Source organism: Dama dama, chromosome 14 (assembly GCF_033118175.1).
Source record: "Dama dama isolate Ldn47 chromosome 14, ASM3311817v1, whole genome shotgun sequence".
NCBI lineage: Eukaryota > Metazoa > Chordata > Mammalia > Artiodactyla > Cervidae > Dama > Dama dama.
In genome coordinates this window covers 62,423,758-62,450,599 of record NC_083694.1, presented here as the reverse complement: position 1 = coordinate 62,450,599, position 26,842 = coordinate 62,423,758, and the positions used below count along the sequence as shown (strand labels likewise).

Below are 26,842 nucleotides of genomic sequence, written 5' to 3'. Positions count from 1 at the left end.
TTCAAATTCTGCATCCTTTTTGAAGTGTCACTCCTTAGTGCTTAAATCCAAAATAATCTTTGAATTGTCTTTTAGTAAATCTTAAACATTGGTCACTCTTTTGACACTTAAAATCACATATCCTTTCATATATATTTGCTAACCCTAGTAATAACAGCTACTGTTCCTTGAGGATATACCTTGTACTGGGGATTGTAGGTGTATTATCTCATTTAATTCCCATAAGTCTGTGAGATGTTTTATTTTCCATATTATGATAAGGAATGTGAGACTCAAAATAGTAGTTACTCAAGATTACATAGCTAATAAGTGGTGGAAAGGTTTGTCTGACCTGGAATTCATATTCTGTCCATTATACTTGTGATTCTCAAATTAAATGGGAAACATATCAGACTAAGCCCTGGGCCACTTTTTAACTGCATCACCACCAGCACATGTAATTCTTATGGTTGTCACCGTGCCCCACCATATATGCCCTGGAACTAAGGATTACTGTTACTGATAGGAATATGCATTGTGAAAACCTCTGCATTATTGTGTGTCCCATTCTAGATTCTGTCTACATTTATAGGCTTTCATAGGGTAAACAGTGAATTTTATACTTCACTATATTTTACACCTCTATGTACGACAGGACTGTATACCTTGTGAGGGCTCAATAAGTTGACCTACTGTGAATAAAATTTCCTTTACTAATCCCACTAGCTTAGAGAACTGACATGATAAAATGGGCAAATTATCTTGGTGGTGGTTTAATTATGAAGACTTATTAAAGAAAACACTTCTTGAATCTAATTCTGTATTCTTTTTTCAGGTCAAGTTCCCTTTTCAATACTGGATTCCTCAAAAGAATGCTATCTGAATCTTTTCACCATGGTTTAGATGACATTCAGACCCTAATAAAGACATTAATCTTTGAGTCAGAGTGTACTCCTCAAAGTCAGTTTTCAGTTCATGCACCTTCAAATCTCAACAAGCAAGGTGACTTAACTGAACACTAATTTACTATGTTACAAATTGTTTATCAAAAATACTCCATCTTTATATTTGATGTTTTAATTAAAAGCACTTTAAGTAGTATGCTTTAAGTAAATTCTCTGTAATGAGTCTCATCAGTAATCCAGTTAGCTTTTTTTTAATTGCATTGTCTTGAAGTTTATATTAGGGGCCTGAAAGGAATGATTTTGTTTTATAGATGTATTTTTTAAACTTTAGTAGATTGAAAGAACTAAAAGTCTGTTCTGATTTTACTGCCCTGTATCTGCTTTCTGGAAAGAGAAACTGTAGGTTATTCTGAGAACAGTGTGGCCAAATTTTGTAATATCCATTGAGACATGGAAGCTAGGTTTACACTTACCACTCAGGAAAGTTAAGTATTTTTCCTTTGTTTTCTCTTTAGTATAAACAGGCTTTTGTAGTTTTATCTGGCAACTGATAGAAGGATGGGCCTGTTAGGTGTCTTAGAGGGTCAAAAAATGAATTCCTGGAACCTGTGTTGGTCACAGAATCTCATATAGTCATAAAAGCAGTGCATAGATTTAGTAAGCTTTGATGTAAACTTCAAATTGTTGCTTAATATCATCCTATAAAATATTTTGTTTCCATTTGTTCTAATTTTAGAAGAATGTGGTGTATTTATTAAAACTACAGATGATACAACAGATAATTACAGTGCACAAGGTATGTGTGTGTGTGTGTATGAATGCATCTGTGTAAAAGAGCATATAGCAGGATAATTGGAAGAGAAGAGATTGCTTTGGTAGCCTACTTCAAAATTCATTTTCATCTTCTTATACCAGCAACCAAATTACAGTAAACCTTATTTGGCATTTGCATAGTTCAAAACTTCTATTAACATGTACTTTGTTCGCATCTCTGGTATATGGTGATCCCCTTGCAAGAGCTATACAAGATGTTCAAAGAAATTTCTTTACCAGAAGACCCTATACTCTGGCCATAAGAATTTTATTACATAGCTTTTCTTATAATTTGAGATGTGTACATACTTTAAAATATACTTGTATTAGGCATTGTAAATTCATATCAAAGAATGTTAAGATTTGTTATGGCGATGCTTAATGTCTAAGGTCTTTAGAAGGCAACATTAGATTCTAAATCTGTTTTTGTATACGGGGCAAAAACAATGTTGAGATTGAAAGAACCAAGGACTATAGTTACAAGCTGTAATTTTGTATTAGTTGCTCAACATTTTAGTGTTGATCTTCAAAGAGAAGAAAATTTCAACTCCTGCTAATAGCTTATGGTTTTAATAACTACATACTGTTCCCAACAGTCATATTCATTTAGCATCTTCAGTTAATTTGTTAGGATTCAAATCATTTAAAAATGATTTATTCTCCTTAATTTCTCTGTTGGAGGGAAGAGAAAGGCATTCCAGTATACTGTAAAATACATTAAATTTCAGAGTATCATTACTTTTATTTTCATTTATTTTTATTAGTGGAGGCTAATTACTTTACAATATTGTAGTGGTTTTTGCCATACATTGACATGAATCAGCCATGGATTTACATGTTTGTGTCATTTTGTTACATAACCTCAGCCAGGCTTGTCATAAAACCTTTGACTTGTCATAAAACCTTTTTAGAATAAGGTAAAAACTAAGTTTTGAAGATATTTGAAATCTCTGAGCCTTTCTCATGTATAAATTAAGGGAATTAGACTAATCTCTATGGGTTCTTTTATAGCTCTAAAATTATGATTGTCCTAAACTAGTAGAACATATAAAATCTTACATGATAGAAAATATCAGGCAAAAGAAATCTATGTACTGCTGATGATAGCAATTAGAAGGTACTGGATTTTTAGTCTCAGCCTTTCCTAACTCTTGGGGTACATATGCCTTTTTAGATTTAATGTGACAGTATAATTAGGTTTTAAGTATCTGATTTAATGGGGGAGCCATGAGTCAATACTTCAACAATATTTATCTTTGAATGCAGTTTATCATGCATTTTCATGCATCAAATTTGTCTTCTGAATACTTTTGCTTAAGTGAATGTTCATGAAAATTTTAAAATTGGCCATAATAACATCCATGTAGAAATAAAGAATTGAACATTCAGAAAAAAATCTCCATATGGTAACTTGGATATCTTACTTGTCTTCCTTTTGTGATTTTTGGACAGATACACTGCTAGAAACTTACTTGCTAGCTTCCTTTCACTGAAAATGTAAAGGCTAAGTACTGTGGTAAGAAGCAGGCAGAGATCACACAGTGTACTCATAATTCCTGTATCCAAGCCCCTGAGACTGACTTTGTTTTGTGTTCATTGAAGACCTACTGTATATCAAACACAGTTGCCCCTTGAACAGCCCTGGGATTAATCCATGTGTAACTTAAAGTCAATCCACAGATTCAACTAACTGTGAACCATGTGTTACTATAGTTTCTTCCTGTTGAAAAATATCCATGTTGAAGTAGACCCACACAATTCAAACCCGCATTGTTCACAAGGGTCAATTCTTGTGAACCCAAGTATAGAAATAGTATAGAATACAAGTACAGAAATAAAGGACCTTGTTCTCCAGGAACTTACAATATAATTTGGGGAGAAAGGATTTATATACATTATTAAAGACCTAAATACATGAAACAAGAAAACATATAATGACAGAATTTAATCAAACTCTGAGTAGTGTTGTATTGAAAGCAGTGATATCTGTGGAACGATTGGTCCAGATTTCAAAAATGGCTTTCTACAGAAGATGGAGGTAGGGTTGAGGCTTAAAACTGAAGAAGGTAGAAAAGAAGTTCTGATTCAGCAAACAGTTAAACAGTAAAATTACATGAATAAAGGATAGTGAAAATATAAATAAATATTACAATAAGAGCTATGTTATTGTAAGAATTAAGACTGGATAGGTCGAAGTGTTGTGTCAAAGGATTTAGACTTGAAGACAGTATGTTAGTATTTGGCTTGTAATTTTTAAGAGAATACTAACTTTCCGTGTTTATATCTGTACGTTTCAGGAAAGAGAAAAAGTAATGAAACAACTGCAAATTTAGTCAAGAGGCAAAAAACGGATGTCAATACTGAACATCCTCCCTTTTATTACAACATCCACAGACACAGCATTAAAGGAATGAATATGCCAAAGTAAGAGACAGTGAATGACAAAGTGTATATATTTAATATTTTAATGACATTATGATTTAAAACAAGAACCTCATTTTTTTTTTTTTTTTGCCTTTCCTTGTTGCAGGTTAAAAAAATTTTTGTGCTATCTTTCTCAAGCAGGCTTTCGAGTAAGCCGAACTCATTTTGACCCAATGGGAGTTCGTACAGATGCACCTCTAATGCAGTTTAAATCCATCCTTTTAAAGTACAGCACCCCCACTTACACTGGAGGACAGTCAGAGGGCCATGTCCAACCAGCATCCGAAGATACAGTAGCTGACAGGGTTGAAATGTCAGTGAAGGACAAAGCAGAAGCAGGTGGTTGCAGAAGATGGTAAATGTAAAGGAAAGTTACTCAGATATCTGTGTTGGTGGCCCTATAGTTCTCTATAACAACTGTAGTGCTTTTTCTATTCTTTTAATTCAGTTGTGTAAAAATACAAAACAGTGCTCTTTTCATTCAAAAAACTAGCAGTTTCTAATTTAGCTGGTTTGGGAGCTATGCTTTCCAAGTTTTTCTTATTTTAAAGAAAACTTAAATTTTAATGAAAACATTTCATATGAAGCCAAGTTTGTGACTGAGATCACCCTACTGTTTAATAACTCAGAAAATTTTTACATGCAGAGTGTTTGGAATTTTATCTGTTATGAAAATAACACATTACTTAATCTCAGCTCTATTTAAAGTGATTCATGATGTTTATCTTTTCTGTTTGTAATGTGTAAGATGAATCCAGAATCCTTTTATTAAAGTGACCCTAAACAGGAGGAATAGTGCCCTTTCTGATTACTGATGTATTATTTCACAAATACAAGCTAAAATATATTCCCAATTTCAGGAAATCTTCTCTCTCCAACTAAATACTTACCAGAGATAGACATACATTTTCTTCTAAGTTTAAAGTCCGAATGATTACACTTTAGAGTAAGATTTTGTTAAAATAAATTGAGACTACTGTTCTAACAGTTTACAAGCACGAAATTCTGAGGAGAGATTTTGTTATGAATTAAACAAACTGGGTGATCTCAAGTGCCTCAGTTAATGCACGTACAATATTCATTCGCTTGGTTATGCTACCTCTCAGGAGTAAAACTTGTCACCTTATGAATTTATGAAGTGAGGATTTTCTTGCTTTTTGGGGTGGGTTTTTTTGGTTGTTGTTTTGCTTGTTTTTTTGATTTGTGTATGTGCTAATTTTTTGTACAAGTAGCCCAGGCTAACATGACTACGAAAATTAGTTGGAAAAAAAAATCTTGTTTCCATTAATAAATATGGTTCTTGCTTCATCTGAATATAAGAGTTTGTATGAAAAGGTATACCAAAAATTTAGATTTCTGTCTCAAGAATTTAATACACATTTATCTAAGTGTTTCTTAGAAAAAGTAACTTTTTTACAAGCATTAAGCTTGGGAAATGGAGGAAGACAAATGACTGAAAGGTTTAAATATATCATGTGAAAAAAAAACCGCTCCCATGACATACACAGAAATTTAGGGAGCTGGGGTTGCATCACCATAGAGTATTAATTTAGAATAAAAGAAAAACTCGTTATTACAGCATAATCCCAGAAGGATGCTTTTTCTTGTCTTGAATTAATGTCTGAGTGACTTTCACTTTCTAAAAGAATAAACCTGAAGATGTAAAATATAACAAGAAATACCAAGTAGAGGAAAAGGTAGTAAAAACATAGATGCTTTAGAATGTGTTTGAACCTAAAGGACTATCCATTTAAAACAAATCAATACAGAACCGTGGAACCCCACGGTAACCACAAAACACAACAGGTAACACAACAACAAGGACAGACCACAAGTACACCACAAAGGAGAATCATCAAACCACAATGGAAGAAATAAGAAAAGGGACAGAGAAGAACCACAAAGTAAGACAAAAACAAGTAATAAAGTGGCAGTAAGTACATACCTATCAGTAATTAATGTCAACAGATTCTCAAGATGGAACATTAGGTTTTTAAGATCTCTGTAAATATAAACATCAATAGCTGTAATTTCACCATGACAAGGCAGTGATCCCTGAAGGGTGATGATATATCACTGTAATGGCAGAAAGCAAAGAGGAACTAAAGAACCTCTTGATAAGGGTGAAGGAGGAGAGTGAAAAGCTGGCTTAATACTCAATATTTAAAAAAACTAAGATCATGGCATTCAGTCCTATCACTTCATGGCAAATAGAAGGGAAAAGGTGAAAGCAGTGACAGATTTCCTCTTAGGCTCTAAAATCATTGCAGATGGTAACTGAAACCATGAAATTAGAAGATGATTGCTTCTTGGCAGAAAAGCTAGGACAAACCTAGACAGTGTGTTACAAAACAAAGACATCACTTTGCCGACAAAGATCCGTATAGTCAAGGCTATGCGGTCTTTCCAGCAGTCATGTACAGATGTGACAGCTGGACCATAAGGCAGGCAGAGATGGAAGAATTAATGCTTTCAAACTGCGGTGCTGGAGAAGGCTCTTGAGAATCCCTTGGACAGCAAGGAGCTCAAACCAGTCAATCTTAAAAGGAAATCAACCCTGAGCAGTGATCAAACCTGAGCCCCCTGCATTGGGAACGTGGAGTCTTAGCCACTGGACAATCGAAAAGTCCCTACCACCCTTTATGTTTCATTACGTAGTTAACTTTACCAGTGCTAATTTTTGTGTGGATTCAACTTACTATCTAACGTCCTTTCATTTCTGCATGAAGGAGTCTTCAGTATTTCCTATAAGGTAGGCAGGTCTGCTACTGACAAATTTGCTCTGTGCATCTTAATTTCTTTCATTTTTGAGGAGTAATTTTGCTGCATATAGAATTCTAGGTTGAGTTTTTCTTGCAGAGCCTCTGGGCCTCCATGACTTACTATGAGAAGCAAGCTGTTAATCTTATTAAAGATTCCTCACATGTGACCACTTTTCTCTTGCTGTTTCTCAAAGCCTGTCTTATTTAGCACTAGTTAGGCTTCTCAGATGTGCATATTCTTTTTTGGAAAATCCTGAAGTTTGAGGCAATTATTTCTCCAAATATACTGTAACCTCTTCTCTCCTTCTAGGACCCCCATTATGCTATTACACTTGATAGTGTCCCACACATCTCTGCAGTTTTCCCCCTTCATTCCTTTAAGTTTTATTTCATATTGCAATATAGCTGATTTACAATACTGTGTTTCTATTTCTTTTTTTCTGATTAGGCTACTCTCAAGTGATAACCTCTCGTTCAAATTTGTTGACTATTTCTAGCAGTTCAAATCTGCTTTTGAGGGACTCTATTGAATTTATTTCACTTGTTATAGTTTTCCAATCCAGGATTTCTATTTGCTTCTTTTATCATAATTTCTCTTTATTGTATTCTCTATTTGGAGAAAGATTATTCTCAAATCTAGCTTTTAAGACATGGTTTCTTCTAGTTCTCCAAACAAGCTTTTAAAGGCTAACAGAATTTTTGCTTAATAAGTTCAACACCTGGGCTTTGTCCCAGACACTTTCTTTGCAAGTCTTGTAAATTTTTGTTGAGAATTAAACATTTAAAATAATATAACATGCCAACTCTGAACACAGAATCCCTTCCCCTCCTCAGGTGTAGCTGTGTTAGAACTTCTTGGACTGATTCTGTAAAGTCTGCATTTTTTTTGCTGTGTGTGACCATCATATTCTGTTTTGCTAGCTTAAATGTGAGTGATATTTGCTCAGTCGTGTCCAACTCTTTGTGACCCCAAGGACAAAGAGCGTCCTTTTTGCCAGGCTCCTCTGTTCATGAAATTCTCCAGGCAAGAAAACTGGAGTGGTTGCCATTTCCTTCTCCATTTTGTTAGCTTAGAGGTTGGCTAATGATTGGACAGAAATGTCCTTTAATGCCTTTAAACAGTTAACTCTCCTAATCCTGAAGAAGTGGTCTTTGAAACTGTTGGGCTATGCCTTCAACACTTCAACATGCAGTTTACAACTCTGCCTTAGCTTTCACTTCCTACTTACAGAGCCTCAAGTTCTGTCACAGGTTAGATTAATGCCTTCATTTTTCTTTTGGGTATGCATACATCTTATACATGCAGCCTTCTAGATTCCCAGGAATATGCTGGAACTTTTCAAAGCCCTCTACAGACATGACATTTTTGTTTTGTTTTGTTTTTTTGGTCAGCATCTGTTTAGCCTCAGCTGTTATCACAGCCTCAAGCAGCTTCTATGGTAAACAGACTAAAGACAGAGATGTTTGCACAGAGTGAGTAGAGTGAGGTCAAATAAAGACAAAACTCGAGAACACAGCTTTTCAGTGAGCTACCGGACAGGTCAAATAGTGACAGCTCTCTAGAGCGGGCTTTCTGTGGAGCTTCAAGTTCCCGCCAGTGGCTACTAGGTGCTGGTCTTAACAGCTGGCACGGTTGCAAGGCTGCTCCTTTTCAAGGCTGACCTGGAACTGAGGAAAGATGGTCAGGGAAATTTAAAATGTTACAAACCACGTTGTTACAGTTTCTGTCAAATAAATGCTTTTTAGACAACTGGAAGCTTTTAGTTATTTTTTTAGAGTTCTGACAAAGTTGATTTTGACAACTTTTAGTGTTTTTATGGAACTTTCATTGTTTTTATGGAACAACAGATTTTCAGAGGTCCTTCCTTACTCCATTAATTCAGAAAAGTTGTCAAAGAAGCCATTTTTATAGTTACAACAATGGAACACTTAATTACTTTTCCTTTCTAATAATTATGTTTCTAAGACTTAGTAAACCAAATATTTCTAAGTAGAAATGTGATGGGAATTTAAAAGAGATCTTTCCTCATTTGGCATTTCAATTATTTCATGTTTAGTTCTCCAAGTTAAGAGTCCTAAGACTCAATTTTCTCAAAGGTACAAGTGAAATATTGTCCTTCCCAGTGTTCAGAAGATTTAAAATGATAATGTAAAACTAATTACAAAGGTATAATAATCAAAACAGAGTGGTACTGGCAAAAGAAAAGTCATACAGACCAATGGAATACCAAGCCCATAAATAAACCATGATATATATATGGTCAATTGATTTTCATTAACTGAAAATTAATTAAGGCTGCCAAGACAATTCAGTGGAGAAAGGGCAATCTTTTCAACAAATGGTGCTGGGGAAACTTCATATCCAAATGCAAACAAAGCTGATTTCTTATCTTTTGCCATATACAAAACTCAAGTTGGAAAAAAAAGACCTAAACTCTTGGAGGAAAATCTTTATAATATTAGATTTGGAAATGCATTCTTGGACATGACACCAGAAGCACAGGCAACAAATAGAAAAATTGGAACTTATCAAAATTAAAAACTTTTGTATATCACAGGACACTTCTGAAAGAGTGAAAAGCCAGCCCATAGAATGGGAGAAAATATATGATTAAATCATATATCAGATGACAGATTAATATCCAGAATATATTAAGAACTTCTATAACACACACAAACAATCCAATTAAAAATGGTCAAAAGACTTAAATGGCTATTTCTCCACAGAAGATATACAAATGGCCAGTAAGCACATGAAAGTATGCTTAGCATCACAAGCCATTAGGGAAATGCAACTCAAAATCACAATGAAATAACACTGTATACCCATAAGTACAGCTACTGAAAACAAAAACAATAAGTGTTAGTGAAGAAGTGGAGAGAGTGGAATCCTGTATTACTGATGGGATTGTAAAATGGTGCAGCCATTGTGGAAAAGTCTGAAGTTCCTCAAAAAATTAAATATAGAATTAACATGTGATTCAGCAACTTCACTCCTAAGTGTATATCCAAAAGAACTTAAAGAACTCAAAACAGATACTTGTACAAAAATGGTCACAGCAGTATTATTTACAATAGCAAAAAGTTTCCATCAATCTAAGTACCCATCAACAGATGAATGGATACAGTGGAATATTGTTCAGCCATAAAAAGGAATGGAATTCTGATATATGCTACAACTTGGATGAACCTTAAAACCATTATGCTAAGAGACATTAAGACACAAAGGACGAATACTGCATGATTCCACATATATACGTGCCTAAAATAGTCAAATTCAAAGAAAAATAGAGTTTATCTGGAATGTATCACTTATCAGGTACAATTTCTGATTGGGATGATAGTTCCAGAAATAGTGGTGATGGTTAAACAACACTGTGAATGTATCTTAATGTCATTCAATTGTATGGTTAAACTGATAAATTAGGTTATATATATTTTACCATAATATTCATAAATTTTAAAATTATAATGTATTAGCCAAAGGCCCTATTTAGTGAATCTTTCATTCCTCAGTTAAGAAGGTGATTATAGAAGTTACTTGGATAACACTTCATGAAACACTCATAGTTAATACTATGTTTAACAGTACCCACCCTCCAACACACACAAACATATACACACACACACACAACACTATACACTCAGTGCTCTATCAAATACCTGTAATTATATTTTGCAAAGGATTACACATCCAGTAAATTCACTAATGATGCAAAGAATTTATATCCTCCCATACTGATGGATAAAAACACATACATTCTCTAAGCACAAAGCTTATATTCACAAATAACTTTTTGCTTAAAGACAAATGTCAATTAATAAGCACAATGGAAATTTAGTTGTTTAATGCAACCACTAATCTAATGTCACCAATAAAATCTAAGCAGTTATATCACAAAACCAGGGTTATATTCAGCGGACATGCATTAATAATCTATACAATTTAACATTACACCAGAAAAGGAACTGAATACAAAATTTTCCTTGATATTTGGTGGTTTTCAAACTTCATGGCACAGATTACCCAAAAAGAAAAAAATTGTAAAAACAGATTTTAAATATTTTCAATAAAATGGTAAAAAATTGAACAAGCTGTTAAGTTTTCATATTGGGGTGAATATTTAAAACATCAAGCTGGCCCCAATCTGTCAAAAATGACAGGTAAATATTTACAATGACTAGACAGGCTTTCAGTTACAATGGTATTGGAGGGTAACTTTCCCCTGGTAAAAACCTTTTATGGTTAATTTCCCAATGCAAAAATGTTTTCATAAATACTGTGATAATAGAAACTTGGAAACATACCTGAAATCAGGACAGAGACAAAAAATAACAACACAAGTCAATCTTATTTCTGACCTGTAATGATAAAGCCTTTTGGGTCCAAACACCACACACTGTCCTTCATTATAAAACTAAATTAAGAAGAATAGAATGACTTTAACATTCTGGCTGACATTCTTCTACAGAATTATCTTTCACTACACATCAAGGCAGGGTTCAAGCTCCATTAGCTTGCTTCTCTAGATACAGTGTAATTAGCAGAGCACCAAATTTATAAACTGATATGGCAACCCAAAATGCTAAACACACTTTCCAAACAGAAGCAAATTTTCCCTAGTGTTAGTTCTATGTGCCATGTTATTTTTGAAACTTATGCAGCTACCAATAAGAAAAGAATTAGGGAAGCTTTGAACATATCTTGTACTTTTCATCAAGGCTAAAGTGCAAAATATCTCCATGTCTCTGGTATTTTAATAGGAAAAAACATACACATAATAAAGGAAATGAGGTGACAATAAAATACAAAGAAAAAGACTTTAAAATACACACTTGAAGACTACATAAGAACAATTTAATTTTTCTTTTTTCAATGAAATCTATGAATGAACCAAGTTCTCACAGAACTTGAGATCTTGTTTGGTTCTCTTTCCCAGGATCAGAAATTCCAAATTTAGAGGGACAAAAATGGAAGAAAATAACATTGCATGACAATGGGACACTAAGTTCATAAAGAACTTTTCTTTAAAAATGAGATATTATGGAAGAAAATACCATGAAAATAATAATCCTATGAGAATTGTTTTTTAAGCACAGTAAATTTGAGCCTTGGTCTTCATGAAGATACTACAGCTTATATAGAAAACTATAAATATACAAGACTCCAGGAAAAAAAGTCAGAATACATATTATTTAACATTCTGTAGGCCTAAAAAACTTTTGAAGGGAGGGAGAAAGATGGCCAACTGAATCTTCACTCAAGAATACTGAACTATGAAAAATTCCTGGGTCAAAAGTTCCAAGATGCTCCAAACGGAACCACACTTTGTGAAAACATACAATTTAGATATACTTTTTAAAGGAAAGAAAAAGTACTGAATAATTGCAGTTCCTTCCAAAAAGGAGATCTTAAATTAAGGGGAAAAAATTCTAATAGTGTAAACGAATCTGGCTCAGAAAGAAAACTGAATAACATATCCAATGTTCTGTCCATAAAAGTAATGACGGTACATCTTTAATATTAAAGAAATAGGCTATAAAAAAGTTCATTCTCAGAACTGGTTTTAGTAAAATCTCATTTGTGCTCCTTTGTGGGTGCATAATAGAGTTCCATGGGTTTGTTCACCTTCCAGTATTTCTCACTGACCAATTCCAAAGAAAAAGAGCCATTTAACACCTAAAACAAAAAAGAAACAATTATGAAAACTACTCAAAGCACAAAATAGTCAGATGGAACTACATTAAAGTCCATCTTAAAAAAAAAAAACTTAGGATGAACTTGTTGTCACTTATACCATTCATGAAAGAAAAACAGATATATCAAGTTAACTACTCTGCTGCAATTTCTCTTCAGTGTATGCACCATTTTATTAGGCTCCACCCCACAACTTGCCACTCTCAGATGTTCAATGTGCCCCCAATATCAACAGCGTATTGTTTTAAAAACTTACGGTGAACTGGCCACTGGCTGTTGCTATGTAAATGGTATACTGCTTCTCACTGGCCGTATCAAGGTTCATCTGGTTTGATTCTCCTTTGCTTCGAAGTTCTTCTAAAGCTAACCTCACAGCCAGGTACTTGGATAAGTGATCAACAGTGGCATTACCTGAAGTCTTTATGTATCTGGAAAAACAAATCATTAAAACCTTTATTTCTAGATTAATGATAAAAATATATGTAAATTATAAAACACATTTCCCAAAAGCCATACAAAATGCAAATGTCCCAATTATTGACAAAATAATATCAAATTTATTCCTCTATTATCTAAAAATTTCTTATTGAAAGGTACAGGAAGAGAGAAAAGGTCAAGGTCACATCCACCAGGCCATGAAAGCACTACCTACCTTATCATCCATAATATATGACATAAAATAACAAAAATCAAATAGAAATACATACTGCACTGAGAGGAAAGAAAGAACATACCATTCAACCCCAACGATCAGTTCTGAATCTACAGCAGCAAGACTACTACTAAGCATATAAGCAAATTTCTTCTTGTCTAAGAATTAATTAATTTTAGGTTTTTCAGAATGAGTATAAGTGCTAATTTTCAGGGTTTTTTTAAAGCATGGTATATCATTCACTCACTCACTCAACCTGATGTGTATCTGCGCTTAATGGCAGGTAGTGTGCTCTCTGGAGAGATATGATAAAGCATACATCCTGGCCAGCCGAAAATTTTAGAGCATTATTAAGAAATTTAAATGATCCTTTCTCCTCCTCTACCGAGGAGGGTCATTCCTTTCAGATATGTAACTGCAGATGGCAAGCACATGAGGAATAAAGAAAACAACAATGCAGGCAGCTAAAATATCCAACTGACCTCTGGCAAACAATGGGATGACAAATATCGCCCTTAGTTCTTACCTGAAATTGCTTTTTAACTCCAAAGGAAACATTCTAAATTCAGATAATCTGAAACTAACCCACATTTACCTTGTCTGTGCACTGTCATCTTTTTCCATAAGTGTGGGATGAGGCCTGAATACTAATTCAATTTCACTAGCACCATCCATTACTGGGTCAATTGCCACTGTTGCATTATTATTATCAAGCTCAAGCCCGGAATCATCAGATGTTTTGGTCCGTTTGTTACTAGGTCCTGCTTCCTGATTGCTGTGCGTGGATGCGTTACTGCAGTGAGAACTGTCTCCATTGTCTTCTGCTCCACTACCGTTTTCAATCTGTTGTTTCTTACCTCGCTGTAATCTAGTTAAGAGGAAAATAACACAAAACAGGTTGCATGGAATTTTATGTAGACTGTCTCAATGCATCAAGTTTGAAGTACATTTATTGAAGTTATTAAATTCTAAGGTCCCTGGTAGCCTAGAGGTTAGGGTTCCAGACTTTTATTGCTGTGGCGTGGGTTCAATCCTTGGTCGGGGAATTGAGATCTTGAAGCCACTTCAGTGTGGACTGAAAAAAAACCTAAATTCTAAAAACATCTTAGTAACTGAATTTGCTCCAAGTTGAATAACGGCCATCTATTTCCCACATGTCCCTGGAAAGTTTAGGGAAACACACACAGGCAAACATGTGAACAAATTTAACAAATACTTACATTCATTGAAAATTTTTCTTTTTTGAATATAGGGACTACTGGCAAATACTTATTTACATTTGGATACTTTTCTTATGAGATTTTAAATTGAAAGAAAGGTATAATTCAGATATGTTAAGCACTCTCTGCCTGCTGACCTCACCCAAAGCCGGCTAATACAATGCAAAATTATTTCAATGCAAAAGATGAGATATCTAAATATAGAGCATGAATACAGAAGCATCTCTCTAACAAGCTCAAATACTATAAACCGGTTAACTGGGCAAGGTGCTTTGTGTACACATCTTATTTATTCATTAAAACAACCATCAAGGCAGTTAATACCATCCTTTTGTAATTGGGGTGGAAGATGGGAACTTAGCAGACAGCTGAAGAAACAGTGTGTGCCATGCAGATTATCTAGAAGAGGTTCCTGAAAGACAGAACAGTAAGTATAAAGGTGTCAAGGCAGAAACAATCTTGCTAAAGTCTGAAAAACACCGAAGAAGCTTTAATATTGCTAGCAACTGAACGAAGCTTCTATCACATACTCTCACCACTAGAAATGTTCAAGCAAAATCAAAAGTCTATCTATAAAGGATTTCACAAAGGGGATTCTTTCTCCGGGTAGAAGACTGAAAGTCTGCATTTCAGAATCACTTCTAGAACCTTTAAATATGAATGCCTGTTCCCCGATCAAAGATTTTGATTTACTTAGCCTGGAGTGATAACTTTGAGGCTCTAGGATTCAAAAACTTCCCAAGTGATTCTGATGTTCAGCCAAGGTGAAAACCACTAGACTGGGATGTGGCTTTGGAAAGTCCTGACTCTCCCTGAGGCCTAAACATATAAGGAGATGTCAGAGCAGAAAAAAGAATGGAGGTGAGGAAAGTGCTCAGATTATACAGGGCTTTGGAAGCTCCCATTAAGGTCTTGTAGCTTGAATGTGAAGAGAAGCTATTAGAGGCCTCAGAGCAAAGGAGAACTTGGACCTGACTTTCACCTTATCATTCTGGTTGCTGTGCTGAACAGACGGCGTGGTGGTAAGCATGGAAAGCAGAAAGACCAATCAGGAGGCCACTTCAATACTTCAAACGGAAGACAGTCGCTGCTTATACCAACTTGGATATATTATTGGAAAAGCTAAAAATATATTTACTCACAGACTGGTATACAGACTGGGAAAAAGAGAGATTAACAGTAACTCCAAAATTTTTGGCTAAAGCAAGTGTGATGATGATGTTTCCATCAACTGAAATAGCAAGAAAGACGAGAAGTAGGAGGCAAAAACTGACAATTTAGTACTGAACATGTTAAGTTTGCAGAAGAGAAACAGCTAATGACATACAAAGGGAACCAGGAGAATATGATCTCTTGAAAGCCAGAGAAAGAAAACCAAAGAGAAATTAACTGTGTAAAATATTAAGTAAGATGAGATCTCAGAATCAGCGACTAGATTTTTCCACATGGAGGTCAATGGTAACTTTGACAAGGGTGATATGAGAGGTGGGGGTAAAGCCTGACTGGGGGTGTTCAAAATGGGAAGAAACTGGAGCTGGTGAGCACAGACAACTCTTATTAAGAGAAGTACAGTGGTGAGTGGAGAGAGAAGTGGGTATATGAGAGGTGAGGTTTGGTTTTGTTTTGAAGATTCTATTACTTTAAAAGGAATCCCCTATTACCCCAGGAGACATATATTACACCTGCATGAAAAACTAATTACACAGAACTACTGTTGGTTACTGCATTTTATCTCTTTCAAAATGGAAGGTGTTAAGTAAATTCAGTATTTAATAAAATATTCAGAACAATGGCCACCCCATCTGGCCTTCTTGCCCACGTACCTGTTCATAGCCTGTATCTTCAGTCCTTCCTCAATGCTGTGACTGAGTGCTTGCTGATTATTGTGCTTGTTGATCCTGGCTAATACTCTTTCTTGATGAGCTTCATACTCATCACGACTTGGATAAATTTTGCTGATGAGTGCATCAAAGTTTGGGTCTGGTCTTAGTGATCTTTTGGAAACTAGCTTTTTCCGACAGGTAGGGCATTCTTTATTGCTAAATAAAGAGAGGGAAAAGAAAATGTAAGTTACGCCAGTATCTTTGGGCTGAAGACAAAAATAGTCAGCTTCCAGATTATTATCATCCTTTTCCCAATACCTTTACTAAGTCACAGAAATTTAAACTGATTAACCTGACTTTTCATGAATATCTTACTAGTGGCTATAAGCACGATCTCTGAAACCTGAGATACTCTCTACTACTTGCCAAAAGAGAAAAATCTAAATACTTCCCTATGATAATTTATATATAACCATTTTAGAAATGAAAATCTAATCTTTCCTAATTTTAAGTTCCCCTTTTCTGATACCCATGCCATACAAGGAAAAACTATCCACTAATATATATTCATGTTATCAATTATTTTATTAAAATAGCTTTCATCATATTATTTTACATACGTAAGAAGTGGAAAAACCATGGTTTCAAGCTTTGTAGTTTCCTCGAAATAAAAACTCATTCTGAAAAGCTTCTAAAATTATATAAAACCAACTGTTTCAAAACAAAGATTCTCCAACAATTACAACCTAGACTTTAGATAAATTTCCAATTCTCAAATGAATATGTATTTCTTAAAACCCACAGAGTACTAGAATACTGTCCTCACATAATTTAAATACCTAGGTATCATTCATTTTAACATACCCACTTCTGAGGGCTGTGATAATGCAGTCTGCACAAAAACGATGTAAGCACTCTTTTGTAGTCATGGTGTTCTTCAACATATCCAAACAAATTGGGCACATTAATTCACTGTGTAGGCTTCGAGGTGAAACCACAATTTCTAAGCCATCTGTTATTGCCTCCTGTAAAAACATCACTTTAAAATTAAACGCTACCTAATTTTTTTTTTTAAGTTATGGACAAGTTCAAATATACAAGAATACAGAAGAGACAAAAATGAACACCTGTGTAGCCATCATCCAGTCGCCATCACTGTCAATTCACAACCAATCTTGTTTTATCTGTAATCTCCTTCAACTTCCCTAAGCCCCAGCACCAAAGTATTATATAAATCTGTTATCATAATTGTAACGATAGCATATCATATATTTAAAAGACAACTAATGGTAAATTAGTCTGGTATAATTTTAAAACAGCACTGAATATGGAGTCAGATGGCTTAGGTTCTAGTTCAACAACTAGCTCTGCAACTCTAAAAATTTTAACACTGTCTTCTTACCTGCAAAATGAGGAAGTTAAGGCTAAAGGAACCCTAAAAATTCTTCCATCTGCAAAAGTGCAACATTTTGATAATAAACTATATATTTCATGCCATCCATTAAAAGATTTTAAAATGTGAATTTAAATATTCTGTATGCACAGTTTAACAGGATTTTGTTTTAAAATCATTTTTTGAACCTTAAAAAATCTTGATCCACAGAGCAGTTTTCTACCAAGTGGTCAGGTTCTCAGGCTAACCTACAAACTGATTTAAACTATAGCACATCTGTCTCAAGTAAAAAGTATTAGTATCTCTAATTGTCATGACTAAAATTGTTGTCAGTGAGAAATGCATTTGGAGTTCCAATGTAGAATTCAGGCCACATCTTCCAAAGGCACAGATTAGTGACTCCTACTTTCTCCATCACTACCACTACTGACCCTTCCCACAAGGCAGTACTGAGAACGAAGGCACGGATACAGGCTCCTATGGATTGAGGAAAGAGGTCTAGTTAGTGGCCACTGAAAAGGAAGATGCAGGTAGAAATAAGGGCTTCCAACTGGGTTACTGACACTTCCTATTTCCACTGGCTCTCCATCACGTTTGTGTTTTCTCTCTAGGGTCAAAGATTGATGACTCCACAAGAAAAGACAATGAAACTGTAGATACTTGTCCCTTATCAAGTCTCTCTCATATTTCAACCTTTCTATATAAAGCACTTTCTGTATTTTACTTAGTTTAATATGTACACAAACTTTTGACTTAGGAATTATAACCTCCATTTTATGAATCACACAGGGTATGATGATGACCCAGCTAGTAATCAAGCCTGTCCCCCTTGGCCTCTTGAAAACTTGCCTAGCAAAATCCCAAGCCTGGATAAACCATCCATCCAGGTTTGCATGTCTGCACCTGTGTATCTGTGTAGCACTGCAGAGGGTAAAAGGGGAGGAGTCACACAACCAGACTGGTATCAGTAAAAACTCACTTTTCTTTTCACTACACTGTTTTTCACACCTTTTCTTCTATCTGCAGACCTACTATCATGTAAATGTTAAACAAATTACCTTACCTCAAATTCATTAAAAGAGAGCTCTCATTTTCTCTCTACCTGATCTTTATAAAGCAGGTCCTCGTTCTTATTACAAGGAGAAAGTACACCACTTCCTATCAAATGTACGCAACCTTCTCAAGCATACTCCCCTTTCAATTATTCTGTCTGCTCTCAGACTTCAGCAATCTCTCCCTCCTCACTAAATTAATCTGGATTAACATAGGGTTGTGGCAGTGAAACGTGAACCTTACAGCTGTGTGCAGAGGGAGCTGGGGTGAGAACAGCTCCACTTCTCATTAACGAAATTTAAAACTTCCTGATTCTACGCTCCCCTCAAGTTTTCACTCATTTCGGCTCCTCTGCACAGCCAAACTTTTCTAAAACATTACCTATTCATCTTCACCTCCCCTCCTCCCTCTTTAACACAGCACAACCTACTCAAGTGAATCTATTCTTCTCAAGGGTTACCAACTATATACTGCCAACTCGAATGTTCACTTTTGTAATCCTCATCTTACTCATCCTCTCAGTAGTACTGAACACAGTAGCTGCATCCTCCTTGAAACACTCTGTCCTCTTTTTTTATCTCCTCTCCTCATCTCCCATTTTTCCTTCCATTTCTCTGGCTGTTCCTTCTCAGTCTCCTTTCCCATTACTTAATTTCTAAATGCTGAAGCTCCTCTGGATGAAGTTCTGAGCCTTCTGCTCATCTCTCTCTAGGCAATCTGGCATTCCTGTGGTCAAAATGCACAGACATGTCATAAAACTTTATATTTAGCCCAAACCCCTAGGTAGCATTTCTGCTTGTCTTACAGGCATTTCAAACTTTCAGACTTCAGTTTTAAGGATGTTTATCTCCTTCAACCTTGTTCCTCTCCCAGTCTTTCCCATCTTCACCTTCTCAAAATAGTCTTCCCTAGTTACCCTGTTATTATTACAGCATCAAGGAACTTTCCTATATACAACTTCTCATATGTGTAATTTACCTGCTTGATGCCTAAACTCCCTGAGCTGATCCCACATCTGTTTTATTCACCACTTTACACTAGTCCCTAGTTTAGGACCTGGTACACAACAGGCACTCAAATTATCTCTTCAATGAATGGTCAACCAACATACCCCAAAATTAGGACTATCTTGTATATAAATGTATTGTTACAGTTATGTTCTTTCAAATTTTCACTTTCTAAAAATATATTCCAATTTACATATGTCTCATATTTTCCCTAAATTATCTTGGTCTACATTACCTGAGGTGTTCGTTGTAGTTCATATAAACTGAGTTCCCATGTTTTGCTTAATGGTTGAGTTCCATTTGTCTGCACAGCCTGAGACATTGCTAGGAATAAAGACGAGAGAAAAACACTTTAGTATCTGAAAGGGAAGTAAATCTCAAAACTAATTTTTAGACACTGTAAATCCTGAGAATAATAATTAAAAAAAAGTACACACTAGTTCAAGAATGAAAATGAAGAAAAGCTCGAGAACATTTCCATTTATAAACACAAGCTATGTGACAGCAAGAGGCTATCACTGATCTCTGAACACCTAACAGTCCGCATACAGAGAATGCTTCACTATTACTAATGTATAGAAAATCCTCTTCACCCAAAATAACACGTGTCTTTCTGAAACTGGTGGTCATGGAACTCAGAACTAACTCAGGAAAATGTCAGACTTCTCAGCATGGTCACCAGGTTCAATTTTTCCCAGAGACACAGAATCTACCTTCTGAGCACTTTAAGCCACCGGTCATCCTGCCTCTACTTTCACAGCTCCACTCACGAAGACTCCCATCTACTAAAGTCAGCTTCTAATTCAGAAAGCTCCTCCTAATGGTGAGTCCAAAACTGCTACCCATCCCCCCTACAGCTTGCCCTCTGGAGGCAAGCTGATTAAGTCGAACCATTTTGCTACACAACAGTCTTGCAAATATTTGGACACTGTTATCACATCCCACCTGATTTTTCTTTACTTCTGGCTGAATGTCCTAGTTCTTCCTACTGCTCACCATTTGATACAATCTCAAGGTCTCCTTGAGTTCTAGTTATTTAATGGAGCACTAAGGGAGGCAAAGTGGTCCAGTAGACAGTGAGAAGGAAAAATATCACACTTGCCTAAAGACTCAATTTGCACCATCACAGTACATCATATACTCTACACTGGCACATAAACAACGAAGGACATGATCTATCTGTATCCAGGATGCTGAATTTCCCACTTTTAGCAGATACCATTTAAAAATATCTGCTCAAGACTCCACCTAATGAGCAATTAACTCAACTTTGCTTTTATAAGTAAAAGCACTTCACTGAACTTTAACCTAAATTCTAATCCCCTCTAAAATTCAATTCACATTGTCTCGTCAACAGAAAGCTACATTTCCACATGAAGTTTTGCTTCTGTCCAAGCAAAAATGTGAAATGTTCAAATTTTTCAAATTTGAGTGAATCATGCATTTTGTTTATAATTTTGAGGCTGTCCACTGAGTCTACCCTAAAGACTTGTTCATTTTGCTTATTGGAACTAGTGGACTCCCAAACAAGCAAACATTCCTTAAGCCTTTTGTCCTTGAACTAAAATTGTCATTCAGTCCTGTATGATCCCTGATCAGTGTCCCCTACAGTAATCTGGAATCTGAGCAATTTTTCTCAGCTATTATAGCTGAGCTGCACAGTCACTAGACTAGCTGAGTTTGTTAATTCTATGATTAGTATCCTGTGGTTCTTTGAGTATCTCCCTGAATGCTTTAACTCCATTCTCTGAGAATCATAAATTGAAAGAATTTTGTAAGAAACTTCTCCTTGATGAAATACTCTTTTCTGTATCATTCAATCTTCAGAGGATCAAATGATGGCACAGGCTCTACTAACTGCTATGTAGTTAAACTTTAGCAGCCAACGGATACAAGAGACCCAAGAGACCAGTGTCTGCTCTCTGGAGCAACAAACTTTGCCATAAGCCTCTCTAAAAACATTCACAAGGAGATATCTAAAAGAGACATCACTTTGTTTAATGGAGGAGGCCGTTCTTTATTTCTGTACTCAGGGACTAAGGTTAACATTTCTGTACTTTAGGGACTAAATCATGGTTTCTAGCCACCACTTTATGGGCTTCCCAGGTGGCTCAGTGGTAAAGAATCTGCTTGTCAACGCAAGAGACACAGGTTTGTTCCCTGAGTCGGGAAGATCCTCTGGAGAAGAAAACAGCGGCCCACTCCGGTATTCTTGCCTGGGAAGTCCCATGGACAGAGAGGCCTGGTGGGCTACAGTCCACGGGGTCGCACAAGAGTGGGACACAACTTAGCAACTAAACAACAAGAAGCCACCACTTTATGAGCACTGCTTGATCCTACTGTATGCAGTGTGTCATCAACGCAACCAAAACAAGCTCTAGAGAAGAGGAGAAAAAGTACCAAATACACGATGGCCAGTCTTTCTGACTGGTATGCTGAAGCCTTAAAATTAAACTTGGACTTCAAAGCAGCATGTCTTTAAAGACTCTAGCAAAGAAAAAAAGCATTCAGATTATCTGAAACCTGCCCTCCTTATACACCCAACATTATGTTTTGGCATCACCACCTTTTATACTCTCTGTTCCCCTTTACTGTCTCCCCTGAAATTCCAAATGAACTACCTTTCCCTCAAGGTCTTTCCCAGGAAAAGAACCAATGACCCATACCCACTTAAGACTGCTACAACGGTAGATAAACCAATGGAAACTAAAGGAAGGTACAGTCTAGGGTTAACAGTCATAATAAAAAACTTTCCAAAACCATAAGGCAGAGAGACTAAGGGCTGCTATTGGATTTCATTCTGTTAAGACACTGTGTCCAGGAATCCCAGGCTTATATTAATGACTCCATTTACTTGTAGCCTCTCGAATGAATAAAGTGTTGAAAACTGGCTGGAAAAACAGAAAAAAAGAAAGTACAAAACATTCCACAGGAGACTAGGGAATGCAAGGGACTAGAAAAAGCAAGAAAACATGAGTGATACACAAGCCTTTTCTGATGCCTTTCAAGTCAGACTAAAATTCAAGGTTGTGAGCAAGGAATGGAACAATAAATAGGAAACATAAGAAACGGGCATCAAAGTGTACAACCTGTATTGTGGGACAGGCCCAGCAGACAATGTAAAAGAAACCTGCCCTTCTTTTTCTTAACAGGCTGACATCTAAAATACAGGATTTAAAAAAAAAAAAAAAGGAACAGAAATTTGCAACTTTGGATAATTTCCAACACAGCAGTTGAAAATGTGAGAAGACCTTTAGAAAACTGACAAAGTACAAACTAAAACAAACATATGATACTTCAGATAAAAAAAAACAAAGATCCTTTAGCCTCTTAAGTTTCAAGGACCTATTTGTAAAGATACTGACAGATACAGCAATCAGAAAAAATAAGTGGAAGAGGCACTGCTCCATATTAGCAAATAAAGGGTATATGTGGGGTGGGGTCGGGTGGGATGTGTGTATGTAAAGAACAATGGCCTCAAACCTACCAAGGATGCAGCTCTGAAGATGACTCTGGAATTCACTCAACTCAAAGTAAACTACCTTTAAATACAGCTTCCCTGTAAACACACGTGCCACTTTTCTACCATAAACTCTATAATAACAAAATGCATCCATCAGAGAACTAAAACTACTAAGACAGGAGGAATTTCTCAGAACTCTAAATCCTAACCCATGTCCCAACACTGTTACCCTGGGGTCAACTATAAACAGAACACTCCTTTCATCTGTCTGTAAAACGCTCCGCCAGCAAACTAACAGAAACTGTCAAATAAAATATTCTCCTAAAGCCTTGTTTCTAGAGATATCAGTTCCACTGAAAATAGCCAAATTTTATCTGATTTGGATATTTGTATACCTGTGGCAACTAAGATTTCGGAAGTAAACCACAAGCTAGCCATAGTTCCAAAACATTGCAGTATCATCTGGAAAACCAGGACCAATATGACTTCTGAAAATTTTCCAGTCTTTCTGTTTGAATCTGTATTACAATCAATCATAAGTTCCCTGGTACCTAGTCTTAAATGCTACTGCATGAATGCCATCTTACCAGATAACACAGCAGGTGTTACAAAAAAAGAAAGAAACAAAAAGAAAAGGATACAATCTTGCTGACTACCAAAACCACGACCTCATTTTTTTTCTTTTTTCTTTTTAAATTATGAAAGTATGATAACACAATTACAGGAGATTTGGAAAATCCAGAACAAGGTTACATATAGTTCCACTATATATTAAATTATTTTTTAAGTAGATTAAGATTTTTTAGTTGGAGTTTCAATATCAAACTCTCAAATTAACAGAATGAATATATAGAGAAGTAGAAGGATATAGTAGACCTGAAAATCACTATAAGAACCAATTCAACATAATTAAGATTTCTACAGTTTTCACACAACAGTGGGATACAAGTTCTATTCAAGTTCCCAGACAATAAACTAGGAGACACTGGAAGATACCCATTAACATAAAAAAAAGTGCAAAAATTTCATGGTCTAAAGATACTGAAATAGAATCTGTTCTCTTATCATTGTGGAATTATGTTAGAAATCAGTATCGAAAGATATTTGAAAATAACCCACATATTTTCAAGTGCAATGTGACATTTACCAAGAGAGATTTTTGACTTCGCCATTGAAAGCCTCAGTAAAGTTAGAAGTCTACGAGAACACAGAGGGTGTGTCTCAATTTTTAAGAACATGTCAGCAGTGAAGATATCAACAATATTTAGTAACATCTCCTGTGATCTGTCCAAGGAGGGTCAAAAGGGGATCTGAGATGAAAACTTCCATTTTCTGACTCAAGACACAATCCACATATACAGAGGGAGCTATAAATTCTACTTTGGCCTAAAGCACACGAACTACATGTACTCAGGAAGCTCAGATTCCCACTTCTGGCAGTTACCAACAGATAAGCTCCCCAGGACTAGTTCCTCTTTGCTTTTAAGTCAATATATAATTTTTCACTTAAATTTAACCTCAATTCTACCCTTCCCCCAAATCATACACAAACTTTCCCCTTCTTTGATTTAGTGACAAGCTGCATTTCTGTCTGCAGCTAATTCTTGCCCAAGTCAGGAACATGAAAGACATTTAGCTTCTGTTTTTCAGGTGAGAATGAATTGTGACTTGGATGACTCGTATTTGGGAGTCGTCTAGATATTCATACTACTGACATATACACAGATCAAAGAAAGAGAAAAGGAGTAAGAATGCATGGCCTAGAAAATAACTACAATCTGAAAGGCTGGAAAGTAGAGCTGAAGCCAGTGAAGGAGGGAAATGAGGTGTCGGACAAAGTAGATTCTTTCCAGTTAATAGGAGCTGACTACTGCCTGAAGATCCCTGCCACAAAATAGAAAATCTAGGTCTACCCATGGGCCAACCCCCACCCAAATGACACTTCTGAATAAGAAAAGGGATACCCAACAAAACAGAAATGTTTCTTGCACAAAGCAGACACACCAAGTTGTGAAGCCAATATTAGCATTACAGTTCAGACGAGGTAATTTTAGGAGCAGTGACAGAAACAAAACAAATCCTGAGAAAAGATCTGGTCACAGTTATATGCTGAGAGTTCACAGCTTCAATAACCAAAGGGAAAATATCAATAGTATATTCAGAATGTTCTTGGAAGGACCATAAATACCTGGCTTTCATGCTGACTTTCCACACTGTCACATATGGCAGATCACTAAGTCCTTCTGTGGACCCTCAATGCGGTTTCAAAAGCTTTTTCAATACAACAACCTCAAGGTAACTGGATGGCATCACCAGCTCCACGCACATGAATCTGAGCAAACTCTGGCAGATGGACAGGGAACCTGGTGTGCTGCAGTCCATGGGGTCACAAAGAGCTGGACATGACTTCAGCGACTGAACAACTGAACATCACCACTCAACAAGTGACTCAGTTCAGTTCACTCAGTCATGTCCGACTCTTTGTGACCCCATGGACTGCAGCACAGCAGGCTTCCCTGTCCTTCACCAAGTCCTGGAGCTTGCTCAAACTCACATCCATCAGGTCGGTGATGCCATCCAACCATCTCATCCTCTGTCGTCCCCTTCTCCTCCTGCCTTCAATCTTTCCCAGCATCGGGATCTTTCAAATGAGTCAGTTCTTCACATCAGGTGGCCCAAGTATTGGAAGTTTCAACTTCAGCATCAGCCCTTCCAACTAATATATAGGACTGATTTCCTTTAGGATGGACTGGTTGGATCTCCTTGCAGTCCAAGGGCCTCTCAAGAGTCTTCTCCAACACCACAGTTCAAAAGTATCAATTCTTTAGTGCTCAGCTTTCTGTATAGTCCAACTCTCACATCCATACACAACTACTGGAAAAAACCATTGCTTTGACTAGATGGACCTTTGTCAGTAACATCTCTGCTTTTTAATATGCTGTCTAGGTTGGTCATAGCTTTTCTTCCAAGGAGCAAGCATCTTTAATTTCATGGCTGCAGCCACCATCTGCAGTGATTTTGGCACCCAAGCAAATAAAGTCTGTCACTGTTTCCATTGTTTCCCCATCTATTTGCCATGAACTGATGGGACCAGATTTCGTGATCTTAGTTTTTCTGCATGTTGAGTTTTTCTCAACACTACTACTAAAAGTAGTTTTTCTCAGAGGCCACTACTAAATGCCTTTTTGCATTAAGTGACTACCCATAAAGAAAAGGATAGAAAAGGTGGGGGGGGGGGGGGTCGGGGGGGGGGGGAAACTCCTACACATTCTATAGAAAGAGGTTTACTAGCTTATCTTTCTCTTTTCAAAAAAAAATAAGAAAAAAGGTTAAGACTTTCATTTCTAGTTCCGCATGTAAAGGTGAACAGACTGAAAAATCCACTACTCTTCCAGGATCCATAGGTGAGGGGAGGACAGAAGGATACCGACTGTCCCAAAACTAGAGAGACAGAATATTGGGAATCTCAACACCTCAATTGTAGGAGGAACCAATGTCAGGTAGGAAACTCTGTACTTGAAAAAGTCTTGGAGTATGCTGAGTGTGGACAAATATGAGAATTAAAAACTCCAGGAGGACCCAGTCACAGGGAGGGGAGCCCACAAAATACTGTCACATTTACCTCCAGAATCCCAAACAGATTCCCACAG

At 36.2% G+C, this 26,842-nt stretch overlaps 2 protein-coding genes across 4 annotated transcripts in view; one reads left to right on the top strand and one right to left on the bottom strand.

Annotated features, from left to right (window-relative positions):
- TRMT1L (tRNA methyltransferase 1 like) overlaps positions 1-9,009 on the top strand; it is a 38,192-nt gene extending 29,183 nt beyond the window's left edge. For all 3 annotated transcript variants that reach the window (XM_061160933.1, XM_061160932.1, XM_061160931.1), the window contains 4 exons: positions 815-981; positions 1,621-1,680; positions 3,995-4,121; positions 4,228-9,009. In XM_061160933.1, the coding sequence (XP_061016916.1) occupies positions 815-981; positions 1,621-1,680; positions 3,995-4,121; positions 4,228-4,480 (607 nt within the window). In that variant the 3' untranslated portion in view covers positions 4,481-9,009. The remainder of the gene's footprint in view (positions 1-814; positions 982-1,620; positions 1,681-3,994; positions 4,122-4,227) is intronic.
- A 1,525-nt stretch (positions 9,010-10,534) lies between these two features.
- The window catches only part of RNF2 (ring finger protein 2), a 38,039-nt gene continuing 21,731 nt past the window's right edge, over positions 10,535-26,842 (bottom strand). Inside the window, exons 2-7 of the mRNA XM_061160936.1 lie at positions 19,965-20,053; positions 17,141-17,301; positions 16,277-16,492; positions 13,829-14,101; positions 12,838-13,009; positions 10,535-12,563 (exon numbers count right to left, since the gene is read on the bottom strand). Of these exons, the coding sequence (XP_061016919.1) occupies positions 12,462-12,563; positions 12,838-13,009; positions 13,829-14,101; positions 16,277-16,492; positions 17,141-17,301; positions 19,965-20,051 (1,011 nt within the window). The 5' untranslated portion in view covers positions 20,052-20,053 and the 3' untranslated portion in view covers positions 10,535-12,461. The remainder of the gene's footprint in view (positions 12,564-12,837; positions 13,010-13,828; positions 14,102-16,276; positions 16,493-17,140; positions 17,302-19,964; positions 20,054-26,842) is intronic.